Here is a 17,244-nt window from a genome sequence, read left to right on the forward strand (position 1 = left end):
GTAAGAGGTTTCTTGGCCTCAGAATATAGGTTCATATTTCTTGCCACAGTCACCATCATTACTATGACTGTCTGCATACAGATTATTGGGACAAGCAGATCTGTTCCTGCCCTCTTTAAAAGAACAACATTTTTGAGGTGCAACATATCCACTGATTTTTAGCATCTATTCAACAGGTTTTTATACCCATTCATAGAGAGCAGAACAATGTAGATACTCTATATACTCTATAAACTCTGAACCATACTCTCTGAGGCCAGATTCATCTGTCTATTTATTTACCAATACTGGGGTGGGGATGGGGGGTTGTTCTATGTTTTACCAAGCAGCAAGTTGAATGCTTGCTTTAGGGAACTTCAGTTGGATCTTAGAGATGGAAGCCCAATGGGAAGGAAAGAGTTCCAGAAGTAGTATCCAAACCCTGTTGAACTTGTAATGAGAATTGCTCACTGTAACATACCCTACTAGGAAATGATAAAAGCAGTTTACTTCTGACCTTTCTGTAAATAAAACTGATTATCACAAGAGAAAGAAATACCTAATTTTCCCATTTGAGAGAACTCCAAAAATAATGCAACAACTCACCACATGTGTTTCAAATTTGTTTGGTATTGTATCTATGCATACACATGTGTACGTAAAGATATACATACATACATATATATGTTATATAAATGAATGAACGAAGAAAAAAGAAAGAGAAAGAAGGAAGGAAGGAGAAAGAAAGAGAAAGAAAGAAAGAAGGAAGGAAGGAAGAAAGAAAGGAAGAAAGGAAGAAAGAAAGAAAAAGAAAGAAAGAAAGAAAAGAAAGAAAGAAAGAAAGAGGAGAGAGTGAGAGGGAGGGAAGGAAGGAAGGAAGGAAGGAAGGAAGGAAGGAAGGAAGGAAGGAAGGAAGGAAGGAAGGAAGGAGAATGAGAAAAGATTTTTGACCCAAATTCTTCCATGGAGTGGTCAAATATACAATGTAGCTATAATGGTGTTTGTTATTTTATAATTTGGATAGCATACTACCTGTCAAAACCCCCCAAAATATTTTTTGAATAAGTAACCCTCGGCATAGTGGGATTATATCCCGGTGGATTTAGACTGCAGTTTCATCTCTGCATGTGAAAATTATCTTTCATTTCAGCCCTTCCCTGTGTTATATTCACTAGACAGAGGTAGCAGCATGTCTGGAAGTGAGACAGCTATTCCTGCCTAGGCTCATCTTGTCCAAACGTGTACCTGTTCCAGAGGTTCCTTCGTCATCATTCCACAGAATACAAACCAGACACATTGCAAATATATTTAAATATATTAAATCCCTGGTTCATTCTGCTACTTATTTTGCTTGTTCATCTGCCTCTGGGTCCTTGATTTTCTCTTTCTATGCCCTGGAAGTTAGGGCCGTATCTCTTTAGTTTGATTTCCTAACCTTTGCACCATACAACCACATGCTCACCAAGATGTATATTGAATATACCTTGATGATTACAGCTTCCCTAAGGATACATAAGTCGCTGTTGACATGTCACCATGTACCTCTCTCTATAAGCAAAATGAAGGAGGAAGGTTGAGAGAAGTCCCATGGCCTAGCATTTAGTATTCTTCAGAGAACTAATTTTCTAGAAATAAATGCTTCTAGGTATACTTCTCTTGGTGCTCTTTTTTGACCTCCATATCACTCTAGCCCCAATGCTTTAGCCTAGATTTTTCTGTATTAAGATTGAAGCCAAAGAGAATAGTTACGGTTTTCTCTGATTCTGCTGAAAAATCTCAAGCACTTTGAGATTCTCTGGTTTTGTTTTAAGCATTTTTTTTCATATGTGTGAATAAGGAGTTATGTGGAAAGACTCATGTCATGCTGCGAACACTAATATTATATTGGAGGGAAAGTTATAGATTATGTTTGCCTTTGTATGTCTTTGTGCAATATTGTTCTAATTGTTTCCATGAGATTGTATCACTATTTTAATTTGCAAAAATCAAATAAGAACTTTTAGAAGTCTTCTTAGTATTTTTGTAGTACCTCTAGTCTCTTTAGGGTGAACTAAACTATGTCTACATTTTCTCTCATTTTTACATTATAACATAAGAGGCAAACTTAATTATGTGGGGAACATTTTCCCACCAATAAATCAACTTGCCACTCAAAATATTTGCAATCTATATGAGGCTTGCTCTGAAAAATAACTGAAGCTGTTACTTTTGGGGATTTAGCAACGGAGATTGTCAAATTTTCCCTGAATAGTATGGTGACAGTTACTGACAACAGAACTGCCAGAGCCTATTCTAAAGCCAGAAAGAATTCCCACCCCTTCCTTTCCACCCTAACTTAACTCATCTTTCACTGATTTATCCTCTCCACCTCTCCAACAAATTACATGCTGCATTCTTTCACTGCTAACTTCATGTGGCCCTGAGACTTGCAGTCAGGCATCTTTTTCACTTTGGAAATAATATATACCATACCTTCCTATTGAGCAAGTAATTACTGACTTTTACCAGATCCCCACAAATCCCTTGGAGAGTTACCCTCAAATAAGCAAATTTCAGACACTTCTTCCTACCTGTGCTATACTCTAAAGCCTCCTTTTTCCTTAATAATATTATCTGTGAGGAGTAACAACCAGGCTTGGGATATTTTGCAAAACATCCAATTAACCTCCAGTAGATAAAGCAGGTGGAAAAGCCCTGAACCATGAAGTCTACTGCAGCTCTATTACTTACTTTTTGTGCTACCTGGGATGTCTTTGGATGGCAGCGGGCTCTTTGAGTCTCAACACCTCCAGGAATGAAGCATGGATAGGCTGACTGACCTTCCTGTGGCACATGAGTGCTTTGGACATTAACTGATTTCAAATTTTGGTGTTAGCAGGAGTTCCCTGGGAGCACAGAATGAGCATTTTTCACTCTGGATTATCTCAACCTAATTAAACCACCGAGAAAAAAAAAATAACTCTTATATCACAATGACCACTGCCTACCAATATGCATACTTGGAACAAGGAATCAGGTGGCCAGATGAAGAAAAAAAAATTCACCTTTCCTTCTTCCTAGAGTCATGGATTCCAAAGCCAATATTAGTACATCTCTTAGGTTGATACTTAGGTTGTGATTGACTCTTGTGTTTTGCCCTGGCTCACTGCTCTAGGACCGGCTGACCTTCTTCTCATCAGTAAGACTGTTTCAGAAGAGCAGGTCTTGTGCTTGCACACCTAGATATGTCAACTCCTGCAGAGGCTCTGTTGTCATTTGGTGCTGCCTTTCTGCTCTGACTTTATTGCTCATATTTTTTAACCATATTATTAATAGTCATTTGCCTAGAACTTTGCAGATTCATCTATTATTTGACCACCAGAAAATATTTTAAGAATTTATTGTTAATTTCCATTTTCAAATAAGCAAACCAAGGCTCAAAGAGATCAAATTGGTTTCCTGAGGCCATGTTGTCAAAGGTATAAAAAGTGATTCCTTAACCCCAGTGGTCTGATTCCAGGACCAGCTCTCTTTTTGATATATCATGGTGCCTCCACATATTTAATAATACATTTTAAATTTTTACCTCCCTTAATTATGAGAGTAGATATAATAAACAGTGGGATCATGGTGCTTTACTCTGTGTCTCTCCTCTTTTAATCTGTCTGGAGACATTTATTTTTAATTATCTACAATGAATGACTGCTTATTATATAATTTTATGGTCCAGGTCTAAAACCTATTACTGAATTGCCTTTGGTAATTATAGCATGTGGAAAAAACCTATCACATTTACTTACCTTGACCTACTTTAATGAAGTGATAACACTCATTATTTGCAGCTATACATCCAAATGTTCCCTATCTCCATGCAAGTTTGTCTCAGCCAGAATAAATGCCCAGTTAATCAGAGGTGTTTAGTTCGCCTTGCTAATAATGCTTGTGCTTAATTCTCTGTAGTTATTACACAACTATCCTTCTTCCCATAATATCTTTAAAAATAATTGCATCTACATTTTAATTTTTGCATTTTTTGACTCAGGGAATAATATACCAAACATGTCATCTAGAAAATAAGACATTGACCTTGACAAGGAACGTGAGATAGATGGTAAATAACCACTCTTCCACCTCACCATTTGGTCCTCTTCCCAGCTATATCATGGATACCTCCACTGAGGAATCCCTGAGTGGTTCCACAGAGCCCCTCCCATCACTGTTGGGCCATGAACCAGAGCTTCCTAAACAGCCTGGGTATAAGTGCATATCAAAATGAGCACTGGCAGGGTTTTCCACGGTGTAAAGAAGCAATGGACTATGATAGTAGTTCAGTTTTGTCCTAAGAAAACTGAATCTTTAGATTTTCCTTTCCTACCTGAAAATATGTAAAACATGATATAAATGCTAAGAGAAGCACTAGACCTTGCCTCTGAAAAATCCTGAAAACAGTATTAACACCAATGGACTCTCCACTATCAACTATCTGGATTAACGCAGTCTCCCTTCCCTCCCAGTTCTTTGGTTCCCCAGTTTACACCAACCAGAACAAGCCGGGAGTTGGGGGCATATCCTATTTGTCAATGCAATATTCATGGTGCAGCCAAAAAAATTGCCCTGGACATAAATATCTATTCTGGTTCCAGCTCTGTAATGAACTTCAGACCTCTGGCAAGATATATATCTTTTCTGTGTCTTATTTGCTGAATTAAAAAAAAAAAATGCTTACCCTAATTTTTTTGAAAGGCATTGGGAAGTTTAAGCCAATAGAGGTGAAAATAATCTACAAAGCACAAAACAATTTTCCTATGGAAATAGAAAATATTACTAAACAAAATTCTTAGCCTAATGACTCTGATCATGTATGCTCTGTTGTTATTGTTTCCCTTGTTAGCATAAGAAAATAGGAGTACAACATTATTGATTCATAATATTTTCTACTTCCATAGAAAAAAATTGTTTTGTACCTCTTAGATGATAGAATGTACAAAAGTTGTTTTGTACCTTTTAGATTATTCTCACCTCTATTGTCTTATATAAACTTCTCAGTGCCTTTCAAATCAGAAAGTGGAATACATTAAAGCCACAGAGGATGCTCATGTCATCAGATATTGTTAATATCCCTTCTCCAACTGCATAGCATGAGGGTTGGGAACTCAGGTTCAAGGGTCATTCAGACCTTGGAGAAAATCTTGCCCCTGATGTGACCTTTGCCAAGTTATTTTCTATTTCTGAGCTTCAATTTATTCATCTGAAAACGGGGTAATATATTCATCTGTCAATCTCACCTCACAGGATTGTTATAAGGATTAAATGAAGTAATGCCCATAAAAAGCATTTAACAGCAAACCTGACACATAGTGAGTGCCTGGCCAATGTGGTAAATACTGTCTCTTAACATTTCTTCCTCACAATGTAAATAGACTCTCCTGGAAATAAAGAATTCCAGACTCAATTAAGTTTGGAAGACACTGCTTTAAATGCATTCTTAGGTGAAGAACCATTAATGTATTCACACATGGGACAACTCTTCAAAAAAGAGAGATGATATCTAACATTTGCCTAAAATGTTTGGAGATTAGAACACTTCATTTTTGTAGTGGCTTTGCAGGACTAGGTTTCTGGGGATCATGCTTTGGGAAATCTTGTTCTCACAAATCAGATATTCATAATATTTTCATGAAATCCCAGGATCTCATTTGTCTCAAAATAATGGGGAGAGATGGGAAGAGAAAGAAGTGGATGAGTGTCAACATGAACCACAATAGGATCACTGTTGAAGCTGGATGATGGGTACATGGGAGTTCATCATAGGATTCTTTCTCTTTTGTACATGTTTGAAAAATTCCATTAAAATTTTTAAAAAGATATTAAACAAACCAGAAATATATATATATATATGTGTATACACATATATATGTATTATATATACCTGCATACATGCTGTGTCTTAATACATACACCAAACTTTAAGAGAAATGGCTAATCTCCCAAGGTCTACAGACCCACTCAAGCAAAAGTAAATGATCTGTTTCTTTCACTAACTTGGCAGTGAAGCTCTTCTCACACTTCGGAGCCTAATGAGGTCACCTGTGGTGATGGCAGTCAAAGGCGAACCCAGCCGGGTCATCCAAAGGCGAGTATCATCTCTACTCATAATCTCAACTTTCTTCCCTTCTTCCCCATAAAGGCTTTTACAGAAAAAATAATAATAATAATGGAATAGAAATTATATTTTTAACTTAATTTTTTTCTCTCATATTCCTGCCAGATGTGCTACTACAGTCAAAATCAACCGAAGGTTTTGACAGGAGGAAAAACAGAATCAGTTCCTGAATAACAGAGACTTGAATCACCAAACATTCAATAGATGTGGTACAACAGTAGTTTTGACTTGAAGACTTGGGTTCATCTGTCATTTTAACTGAAGCTGTCTTTTGGGAATGCCAAGGTTTCTAGCTGCCAGGGAACCCAAAGGGACTTGCAATTGGCCTAGAACCCATTTCACTTGCCAAAGTACCTAATTTATTATATTAAGAAAATTCTCTCTCCTGATAACAACAAAATCAACTGTCACTTTTTGGCTTTTTAGACAAAAATTCTCCCTAACTTCTCTCTTGTTCTAAATGTAATTATTTTAACCATACCTCATTACTTTTTATTATGCCCAATTAAAGGTACTTGCATATTTGCATCATGTCTTTCATGGTTTAAACTCACTTTGGCACATTAACAAAATCCCATTGTTGTTTATTTAACCTTTAGAAAGTTCACAGATAGCTAACCTACCTGTCACCAAGATTTGTGTTTATGCATTAGGCATCTCCCAGCTGGACCATTTCACAGACTCCTGGCCGGCCCTTCTCATTCATTCATTATGTGTTCACAATTCACTCAAAATTTACAAGATGCTTAAGTTTGTTTCCATTCTCTAAAGTTCCCCTTTCCGCTCTGCCCCTGGCCTGACATAATGACTTTCTTTTTTACGTAAGAGTTACCTTTAAAATTAAGGTAGAGTCTTCTCACTTTGTTTCTGTTGTATAGTTTCCAACAAAGTAAAAAGAAAGAAGGTAAAAAGCTAATTTATGGAATTATGGGGATAATTTTGATCTCATTTTTACAAAAAAAAAAACAAATAATAGATTCAAATTGTCCTAGCTTAACCTCTTATTCTTCAAAGACTTTTAAGAGTTTAAGAGGAAGCATCCCAAGGAGCTTTAAGCAGAAAACAAAAACAAAAACAAAAACAAAACAACGAAATAATTCAATTTCAAGAACCGTACAGTTTCTGCCTACATGGAATTCACATCTGGGAACTTGCAGCTGGGCTGGGGCAGTAACCTACATATTAACTGTAGTAAGAATATTCGGGGCATAGAAAGCCCACACTATCCTCACTGAAACTGGAGCTGGCCTGGAAAAACTTGAGAGCGGCTCAGATGCTGTGGTAAAGGCATCAGGGACAAACTCTACTGATGATGCTTCTTATCAGTAAAAGACCCCCTGCACTGCTTTGCCAGTCATAAAAACAGATTTTCACCAATCCACACTCACCTCTGCCCAGTACATCATCTGCAATAGAACAAATCAAATTACAGATGTGGAGTGTAGCTGCTCCAGTTAGAGACACAGCCTGATCTCCTTGAATCAGGCTTTCCAGGCTAGCGTTCACAAGCCCCAGTTCAGAAGAAAGTGAGGTCCTTACTCACTAGACTGAGGTGTGCACTGCAGGATGCTGAAAGCGTGGGTTTCTAGCACTCTCTGGTTGTAACTCTGCCACTATACTAGAGTGAGATAACTCAGCTAAGATACTTGGATACTCCTAGGGTGCATCATTGTTTTGATATTCCTTGTGAATTATTTTTTCCTGACAGGGTGAGTGGAGTGGAGGCGAGAAGTCAGAAACATAACATTTGTAAGCTAATTTCTCTGCATGTGCCAGACGCTGTGTAAGCACTTCGGATGCACTCTTCACAACCAGAACATTTGTTATTCCCACTGTAGAGAAGAAAAAATTGAGTTTTAGGGTGAGGCACACAGCCGGTAAGTGGAGAAAGTCCAAAACTAAATTCAGAGCCTAAACATACCATACACACACCAAAAGAACCGGGATTGCAATGGACATTGTCACTGAGATGGCTTCTCCCAGAACATGCAGAGTCCTCTTTCCAGGTGCATCCTGCCCTGTTCCCTTCCTGGATGTTCTAATGGCTGCAATTCTAGTTCAGGGTCCTTTCTTACCTATAGAATCTGCAAAGTTTCCCAATACATGTCCTTGTCTTCTACTCCTAAGCATTGCCTAGAATGAAATGCAACCTCCAAAGACTAACCTGTAAGGCCTTGCAGGATCTTCTCCCTACTCACCTATACTGCCTAATTTTCTCCCATATACCCTTCTTTTTCATTTTTTAAGATTTTTTTTTTTTTTACCAGAGGAGAGCATGAACACAGTCCCACACTACCACAAATTCTGCAGTAGAGTTTCCCATATTTGGAGGTGTCTCAGGGGTCAGTACATCCAACTTGCAATGGATAAGCCTTGCCCTGGGAAAGCAATCTTAGGAATCGTGGTGTCTCCCCTGACAGGCAGGTATCTTCTCCTTACATACCCTTCAATCCATCCAATATAAACTTGTGTCTGTCTTCCAGGTATGACTCTGCTAGGGCTTCCAGTTATGTCCCTCCGCCTCCTTCTATGCCTGACAACTTAATCTGTTCTTTAAGTTTTTGCCCAAATAGTGCTTCCTTGTTGAAGCCAGACTCTCTCTCCAACCCCTGACTCTGTCTTTTCTGTTTAAGTATAAGCTTCCTGAGGTTTAAATTTGTGTCTCAGTCTACATCAATATGCAGTCACACATTGGGTCAAGGCCACATAACTAACCAGAGTCAGAATTCAGTTCTGATGACTGTCTTAGTTATGTTCCTTTCAACAAGTATGTGGCTTGGGGCTTCGCTGGGATCACAGCAGGATTTTATGCTATTTTCTTGTGTTATTCAGAGCAGCCAAGGCAAACCGTATCCTCCTCAAAGGTGTGTCCTTCGAAAACAGGAGAGGAAAGTCTCATCCTACTTTTGGATTATCTAGAACAGATTAGCTTGTGGAGCTGTGAAGACGGAAGATGTCGTTTGGAGGATTTGAACAACATAAGTGTGGCAGGATAAAAACAATCAACCAAATAACATTTTTTTACAATATAAAAAAATACTCTAATGATGTTCATTCCTGAACACATTTTTATTAGCTCTCATGGCCAATCTGCCTACAGAACAGACTCTGTACTAGAACTACACTGCCCTTCTTGCCAGACTCCACAGCACTCTCATTTGGCAAGACAATTTCAAACACACCCTGTTACATACCAGCCTCTTCATCTCAAGAAATACAAATTCCAACCTACTACTCTGGACATGCCTTTGAGTTTCTGTGGAACTAAACTGGGCATCCATTTCCAAAGTGGCTGGCATGTTTCATTTCAGAGCAAAAACTGGGGAATTTATTGAGCAAAAATCTAAATTAATCTAGTAGAAAAGGTAGGAAGAGTACAGTTTTGGGTGTGAGGAAAATATTCTCTATCTCATGTCAATAGCCTAAGTCATATTTTTTTCAATAAGGAAAGGCATTTCCTTTCTTCTTGCTAGCCACCATCCACATTCAATTAATAACAAACTCTCATCCATGTTTATTTCCAAAGTACTTCCAAAATCTAATTACCCTCTCTCTGCAGCCCAGGTACCAGCATTCAGACATTTAACAGACCTTGTATGGATGTATTTTCCCCCGATTTCTTCTTAAAACTATCCTTCAATGTTTCTCAAATTGTGGAGTGTATAAGAGTCACCTGGAATAAGAATCACCTACTTTTTTTTTTTTTTTTTTGAAACGGAGTCTCACTGGAGAGCAGTGGCGTGATCTGGAGGGCAGTGGCGTGATCTCGGCTTGCTGCAACCTCTGCCTTCTAGGTTCAAGCGATTCTCCTGCCTCAGTCTCCCAAGTAGGTGGGACTACAGGTGCGTGCCACCACACCCAACTAATTTTTATATTTTTAGTAGAGACGGGGTTTTGCCGTACTGACCAGGCTGCCCTTGAACTCCTGACCACGTGATCTGCCCACCTTGGCCTCCCAAAGTGCTGGGATTACAGGTGTGAGCCACCATGCCCGGCCTCACCTACATTTCTTAAATGCAGATTTGTAACCACTGTTCCACAGACAGTCAGATGTATGAGGTGTGAGTGGGGCCCAATGATTTACATTTTAACCAAGCATCCCATGCAACCCTAAATAGGTACTTCGAATGCTACATTTTGATGAGAACAAGGACAACATTGGCCTGAAACTATAGGATTTAAAGTAAAAATCTTAAAACAATTTACATGTACTCAAATTGCTCACATATTTTTCCCACAGTCAACTGGAAACAGCGAAAATTATTGACCATGATGATATCAGTGTTCAAAGACCTTAGTGAATTGACTCCTTTCTGTCTCTTACCCAACTTCTCAGAGCCTCCAGAATAATACTGTGCCAAGACATTCAGTGTGCTCTTCCTCACAAAGCTCTCACTGGTTTTGAAGACCCTCCTAGAATTTTTTTCTGACCAACTTCCATCGGGGATTGCGTCTTTCAGCAATGTCCCTGGGTTCCATCCCCTCCCACACCCGTGTGGCTTAGGAGAGCCCTCCCTGTGCAGCTTTTGTCATAGCATTCCCCACAAGGTAGTGAGACCATCTACAGCTGACCCTTGAACAACACTGGTTTGAATTGCACAGGTTCACTTATATATGTGGATTTTTAAAGAAACAAAAGTTAAACCAAGTGTGCCTGCCTCGCCTGCCTCCCCTTCCACTTCCTCCACCACTTCTGCCTCTGCCATACCTGATGCAGCAAGACCAACTCCTCCTCTACCTCCTCAGCCTACCCAATGTGAAGACAATATGGATAAAAGCTTTATGATGATTCGCTTCCATTTAATGAACAATAAATATATTTTCTCTTTTCTATGATTTTCTTAATATTTTCTCTAGCTTATTGTATTGTAAGAATACAGTATATAATACATATAAAATAAAAAATATGTGTTAATCAACTGTTTCTGTTCTTGGTAAGGCCTCTGGTCAACAGTAGGCCATTAATAGTTAAGTTTTGGGAGAGTCCAGAGTTATAGGCAGGTTTTCAACTGCATGGCTGATCAGTGCCCCTAACCCCCACATTGTTCAAGAGTCAACTGTACTTTCTTCTTTGTTTTTCCACCACACCGTGATCTATTTTCATATAAGGAGCATGCCTTATTTTTTGCCTTGCATCCTATATAGGAAACACTCAATAAATAATGTCTATTGGAATTTATCCTCAGATGCTATCACACCCCCATACAACTGGTTCCCTTATCCCATAAACCAAGTTAGGATTTGGTGCGCTTGGTCTAGGACCTCCTGACTCCCTCAAGAGGAATAGAAATCAGCTCTAATTACTCATCTCAAGTGTAAATCAAGCAAGGAAATAGAATTATTGTAAGAGACCTAGAGTGGGAGTTTAAATCAAGCGAGATGAAAGAAGAAATCTAAATACAGAATAAATAGGTCAACCATATAGCAAAGTACTCAGAGTCACAGGCTTCAGAGGCAGACTGAGAAAACTGGAATCCCAGCTCTTCCACTGACAGGCTGTGTAATTTTGAGCAGGCTGCATAAATTCTCTGTGCCTCAGTTTCCTGATAGGGGACAAAGAATAACCCCTAGGGCTGTTAAAACAAGTAAAAAAGTAGAGCAGACTTCAGCAAAGTTTTCCCATAAAGGCCAGAAAGTTCCTATTTTAGGTTTTGCAAAACTGACAGTCTCTGTCTCTCTCTCTCTCTCTCTCTCTCTCTCTCTCTCTCTCTCTCTACTCGAAAGGAGAAGCGGCTATAGACAATATGTAAACAAGTGGGCATGGTTGTGTTCCATTAAAACTTTATTTACAAAAACAGGCAGTGGGCCAGATTTGGCCACAGGGCTGTAGTATGCTGACTCTTACATAAAACCAATGCTTGGCGTATGTTAAACTTAATATTGTAGCTTTTTTTATTTTGCTTGAAGGAATTTGCTTCCCAGAAAATAACTCAAGTTTCCAACTTTAATCATGTTCTCACTATAATGAGAACACATTTTACCTATTTGTGTTAATTGGAATCAATACAGAGTGAGCTGACATCTAAGACTCACTACCTCAGAATATTTCTTCCCACTCCTCACTTATGTTTGCATTAGAAATAAAACCAGCAGGGTATTTTCTGGAATAATATCGCTTACCCTATAATTTCAACCATTCTGAAGCACAGAACTTAAATTGAAAAACCTATAAGACACTATAATGGGAAACATGCCCGCAACAGCAGCAGCCTGACTAATGCAAATGGTTTCGTTCATGTGAAAATCATTTATAGTGAATGATGAACTGTTAATTAATAATTGTATTAAATTAAATTAAATTAAATTCTGCTAACACTGAATGAAACCGAGGCACTAAACTACTGAATGTGGAATAAATTACTCCCTTTCTCCTCTCCAGTATCACATTTCTACTTATATTGTAATGTATATATATATTTCTAATTATGCTGTAATATATATATAATATTCCTAATTTTCAGAATTACTTAGAGATTTCCAACCAGCAAGTCATGGCACTGATGCCACTACTCAGGAAATTTAGGATGTCCTGGGGTGAGTACAACAGTCACATATTCTTGTTGTGATTCTTATTGTGCTGCTAAATTACAAGTACAGTTACTTAACCACTTCTGACATTTGCTCCAGGAGCTAAAAATAATTAAAAAAAAAAAATTTAAAGAAGCCACACCTGCCTCCTTTTTGTACCAACTTTTGCAAGCATATTTTTTTTGGCAGGGTTTGTCTAGAAGAAGTTGTTGCTCTCCTCTGCCCACACAGTCCTCAGCTTATTAGATCTTCTAAATGCCTGTCTTCGTTTGCAAGGCTTGGACCAGCAGTAGCTGCTGCAACCCAGAATGAGACAGGAAATTCTCTTGCTTATTAACCATCTCAGACACTCACATTGCCTCCACTCTCCCTCTCCTTTCCACCATATTTGCTCAGCCTCAATACACTCCAGTTGCTTTAAACCCTTGTCATGAACACCTTTGAGCCAGTCATTTCTTACAGTGAAGTCTACATAATATCCCAGCTCCCAGCTGACCTGACTGCTGATTTTCCATGCCTGCCCAGGTACCTCATCTAACAATACCGAAAATAGCTCAAAAGAGGTGGATAGGGTCATCTCTCACCTTGGAACACTTTCCCATGCTTTGGAGAGACATCATCATTGTGGAGTGTGTGGTTTCATCGCCATCCTGAGCTAAGAGCCTCATCTGTGCCCCACACACAGGCTCAACTGCAGATTGAGATTATCCTCTGGATGAATGCCCTGCCAAATCCCCACTGGCAGTGAGTTTCTACAAAACGCTAGCTTGGAAGTGTTTGTACAATGTTCAGGCCCAGTCCTATATTTAGAGAAGAGTGCCTGATTCTCCACTCTCTGGAAATGTCGTGAGTAACTTGCTGCTTCAATGCTATTATTCTTCTTCACTTCCAATCATTTAAGTCATTTTATCAGCCTGGTCTCACACATGGCTTTGCTTCTACATGGATGGAATGTCAGAATGTGTAGATTCAGATCTATTCTGAGCAGTTTGAATAAATCTCACATGCTTGCTGACGAATTTGGCTCATTTTTCAAATATATTAGGTGCTTTTTTCCCCCTCTAACAAATTAGATTTTATTCTTTGGGTGTATATATATGTGGATCGGGTGGCTATTGGAAGTGAATGCCACTTTCAAAGTAGAAAATACTTAGATAAGTGTAACTCTTGGTATTAAGGAAAATATCCTTCTTTCTGAACAAATTAGCTCTAAGTAGTCAATCCTAACATAGCTGTATGCGAAGAAATGCTGACTCACCCAAGAGCTTCATTTTCCCCTTCCCTGGTTTCTTGAAGAGGTTACTGGGCCTTTGTCCCTAGTGTTCCACTGGAGGCTGTCATCTCAGAATTCAGCCTTCCACTAGACAGTTTGCTGAGATGGGAACACAACTCCTTACCATAGATTTTTTCTGGAATGCAGGCAGAAACAAAAATTCTCACTGAGCTTCATGCCAGTTACAGAAATTCTCAATTATCGAGACCTCTAATTCTGACTTTAAATACATAAAAGTGTATTGAAAGCAGAGAAGATTCCATTTTGGAGGCCCATCTGGGGTTTAAACTCATTAATATCTGCGTATGATGTTGTTGTATATAGAGTGGTTTAAATCCTTGTTACCCAAAATGTAGTCTGCAGACCCAGAACTTAGGTATCACAAACAGATTGGACATCTCCCAGATCTATGGTGACCAGACATATTAAGAAATGTCCTCCTACCTCCTCAAGAACAGGATTCACTCCTATCACTACAAAACCCACTTGGAATAATTACCTATTTCCTCTAATAGTGATGATAACAATAGTTTCCTTTTATCTTATATTTTCAATGGGCCAGAACTGTCCTGAGAATCTTACAGATGATACATGAATCACAACAAATCCTAATGAGATGAGACTGTCCCTATTCCACAATGAGGACAACCAAGGACACTGAGAGATCAAGTAATTTGCCTACACAGCTGGTAAATGACAGCACCTGAGTTTGAGATCAGATCTGCTAATTCTGAAACTACTCTGAACTTCTACGCTGTGCCTCCAATGCTCTAGGTACTGTTCAGAAGAAAATGTTCTAATCCACACTGCCCCAAATCACTTGGCCAGCTCCATTTTGCTGTATCCTGAAGAAGAAAACTGACTCAAGAAATTTTCCCTTGCTTGAACCAAACATTCAAACACCCAGAGATAACAGGAGAACATTGGCCTGGCAATGATTGAATTCTGCCCTAGAAGACCTTGCAAAAGCCCCACAGTTCTCTCCTCATCAGGGGAACAGAGACATATGCAAATCAATTCCCAGGACTTCTCCTGATATTTTGCAGTTTCTGCCATCAAAGTAAACCTATAGGTCTTCATCTAAAAACTACCACACTTAAAGGTATTTACAATATATAGAAAGGTCAAAACTTTGCCAAAACCCTCAAATCCCTAAGGAACTAAAAACACATTGTCCCCTTCTTTTGTATCTTCCAAACATTCAGGACAGTGTATACTGCAGGTGCTTAGAAGTGCCTGAATGCAAAGCTGAATGAGTGAATGCAGTATTTGCCTATGTAGATTTGGCCAATATTAAAACCATACTAAAACAAAACTAACAAAGCCCATGTATACCTGAAAGAATTTTTTCTCTCACATATGTTTTAAGTAATAGTTGTCTGTCTATTCCAGACCTCGTGGTGCATGTGAGGGTATATTTGTCAGGCTAAGGAAAGAAGGTTCAAAGGAATTGAGAAAATCAGTTTAAACGATAATGGTTTGATTCAAATTTCTTAAAGTATTTTTAGAATATATCCCACGTAGTCCCATAACCTGATGAACAAATATGTTGAAGGTTAAATCATTTAAAAATCATTGAGGGTCACAGTGGTGACCAGGGATTTTACAATACGGCATCCACCAATAGCATGAGGCTTTGAGCAAAGTCTGTACTGACTGAGGGCATGCCCTTAAATGTGTTTTCTTAGCAAATCCCCTGTGGGGTCTTATATTTATTGCCTTTTGCCCCATGATAACAGAATGGTCAACCCTTTGACCTCCTGGACAATGAGGTCTGGCTCCCTCTCTACAAAATTAGTTATTGAATCAAAGACTGATGCTATCTCTGCTAACCTTTTTTCTTTAATGACATATATTTTCAATCTATATATAACGTTCTCTGACGTTTTGGCAGCCTTCAAGACATTTCATTATGCCGGCATCATTGATCCCCGCAGCAGCCTACTCATCAGCTAGCTCTGACTCTTCCTCTTTCCCCCTCCTTTCCTTGTCTTTTCTCCCTCATTTGCACTAACTTAATGGAGAAGCATTTCTATTCGTAGACTTGTGGCTCATGTTGCTAAAGGTCATTAAAGGCAGTGGTGGGAAATTAAATGAGACAGATTTCGGTAGTTACCATTTCAGTACTAAATAAGCATAATGCTTGATTCTCAAGACAATTACATTTCTAAAAGTCGAAAACTTGGATTTTACTGTGAAATATATTCTTATTGCTTCATTCTACTTGGAGGAACTTAAAATATATTTATATTTTATTATGATTCTTGAAATCCAACTTTTCAAGTTAGTAGGGCATTTCTACTCTCAATTTCCATTTTACAAATTTATTTACTCATTTATTTGTTAACAAGATAGGCCATGTTTAAATGAAAGTCCAGGGATCCAGGATTTTACATTCTTGATTTAATATTCTAGCCCATGTTTCCATATCTCCCCCAAGTCATTACTTGTTTGATTTCAACCATTAACTTTCCAAGTGTCCTTTATGCATCAGGCACTAGACCAGTTATGAAAACCCAAAGGAGAACAGGCATCGCTACAAGCTCAAGGATTTTGCAGTCTTTCTCATAATGCTCCCAGACATAAAATGCAATATATCTTTTTTTAAGCTAAAATTGAATTTGCAGATGTGTTTGAGGACTGTACAGAGCTTTCTCCAATCATTGGAAGCCACTGGGGAAATAAAACCCACTCAGGAAATTATCCACTGACAGTCTGGTGTACATGAGCCAAACTTCAAAGACTCCTTGCTTTTTCTTCCTCCATTCTACCCCAAGAACCACATCTCTATCAATTCTGGTGCCTCCCAGCTCTCAGAGTATTACCCAAAACAATGTAGTACCAAAGCATGGAGGACTTAAATCATATTTTTCAAATTGATAGCAGACATTAACTCTAGGATCTCCTCCAAAGCTCCTACAATTTAAACTCTTTTTTTCCTTTTCACTATGCCAATTTTTCTTATACATGCATTTATAAAGCCATGTTAAAGACCATATTCTAGCTAAACAGTTAAAGTACCTGTTTTCAGGAACGTTTGTACAATGTTAATGTTAAATTCCACCTTCCAGACAAATCTACACCAACCTGAGTGTTCTTTTCTCCTTTTCCTACCCGCACCACCATCCATCATCCACTTCCATAATCATCTCCCCACAAAAAAGAAGAAGAAGGAAAAAAATCTCCTTCACTTCACTTTCTTCAGGTCATTTAAAACCAGCAATTTCTCTTTTAGCATTCTTGTCCTACCTGCTTCACTCTGCAACTCTATAATCTATAATTATATCGTTATAATGATATAATGATATAATCTATATATCAT

At 38.5% G+C, this 17,244-nt stretch overlaps 1 protein-coding gene and 1 non-coding gene across 3 annotated transcripts in view; both read right to left on the reverse strand.

Annotated features, from left to right (window-relative positions):
* Window positions 1-5,525: 5,525 nt before the first annotated feature.
* OPN5 (opsin 5) overlaps window positions 5,526-17,244 on the reverse strand; it is a 44,204-nt gene continuing 32,485 nt past the window's right edge. For both annotated transcript variants that reach the window (XM_065543082.1, XM_074037838.1), the window contains exon 7: window positions 5,526-7,953. In XM_065543082.1, coding sequence (XP_065399154.1) covers window positions 7,945-7,953 — 9 coding nt within the window. In that variant the 3' untranslated portion in view covers window positions 5,526-7,944. The remainder of the gene's footprint in view (window positions 7,954-17,244) is intronic.
* LOC123573281 (U1 spliceosomal RNA) lies at window positions 8,386-8,549 on the reverse strand. The gene has a single exon (XR_006697997.1). It is a non-coding gene; the product is annotated as a U1 spliceosomal RNA (small nuclear RNA).

Source organism: Macaca fascicularis, chromosome 4 (assembly GCF_037993035.2).
Source record: "Macaca fascicularis isolate 582-1 chromosome 4, T2T-MFA8v1.1".
Lineage (NCBI taxonomy): Eukaryota > Metazoa > Chordata > Mammalia > Primates > Cercopithecidae > Macaca > Macaca fascicularis.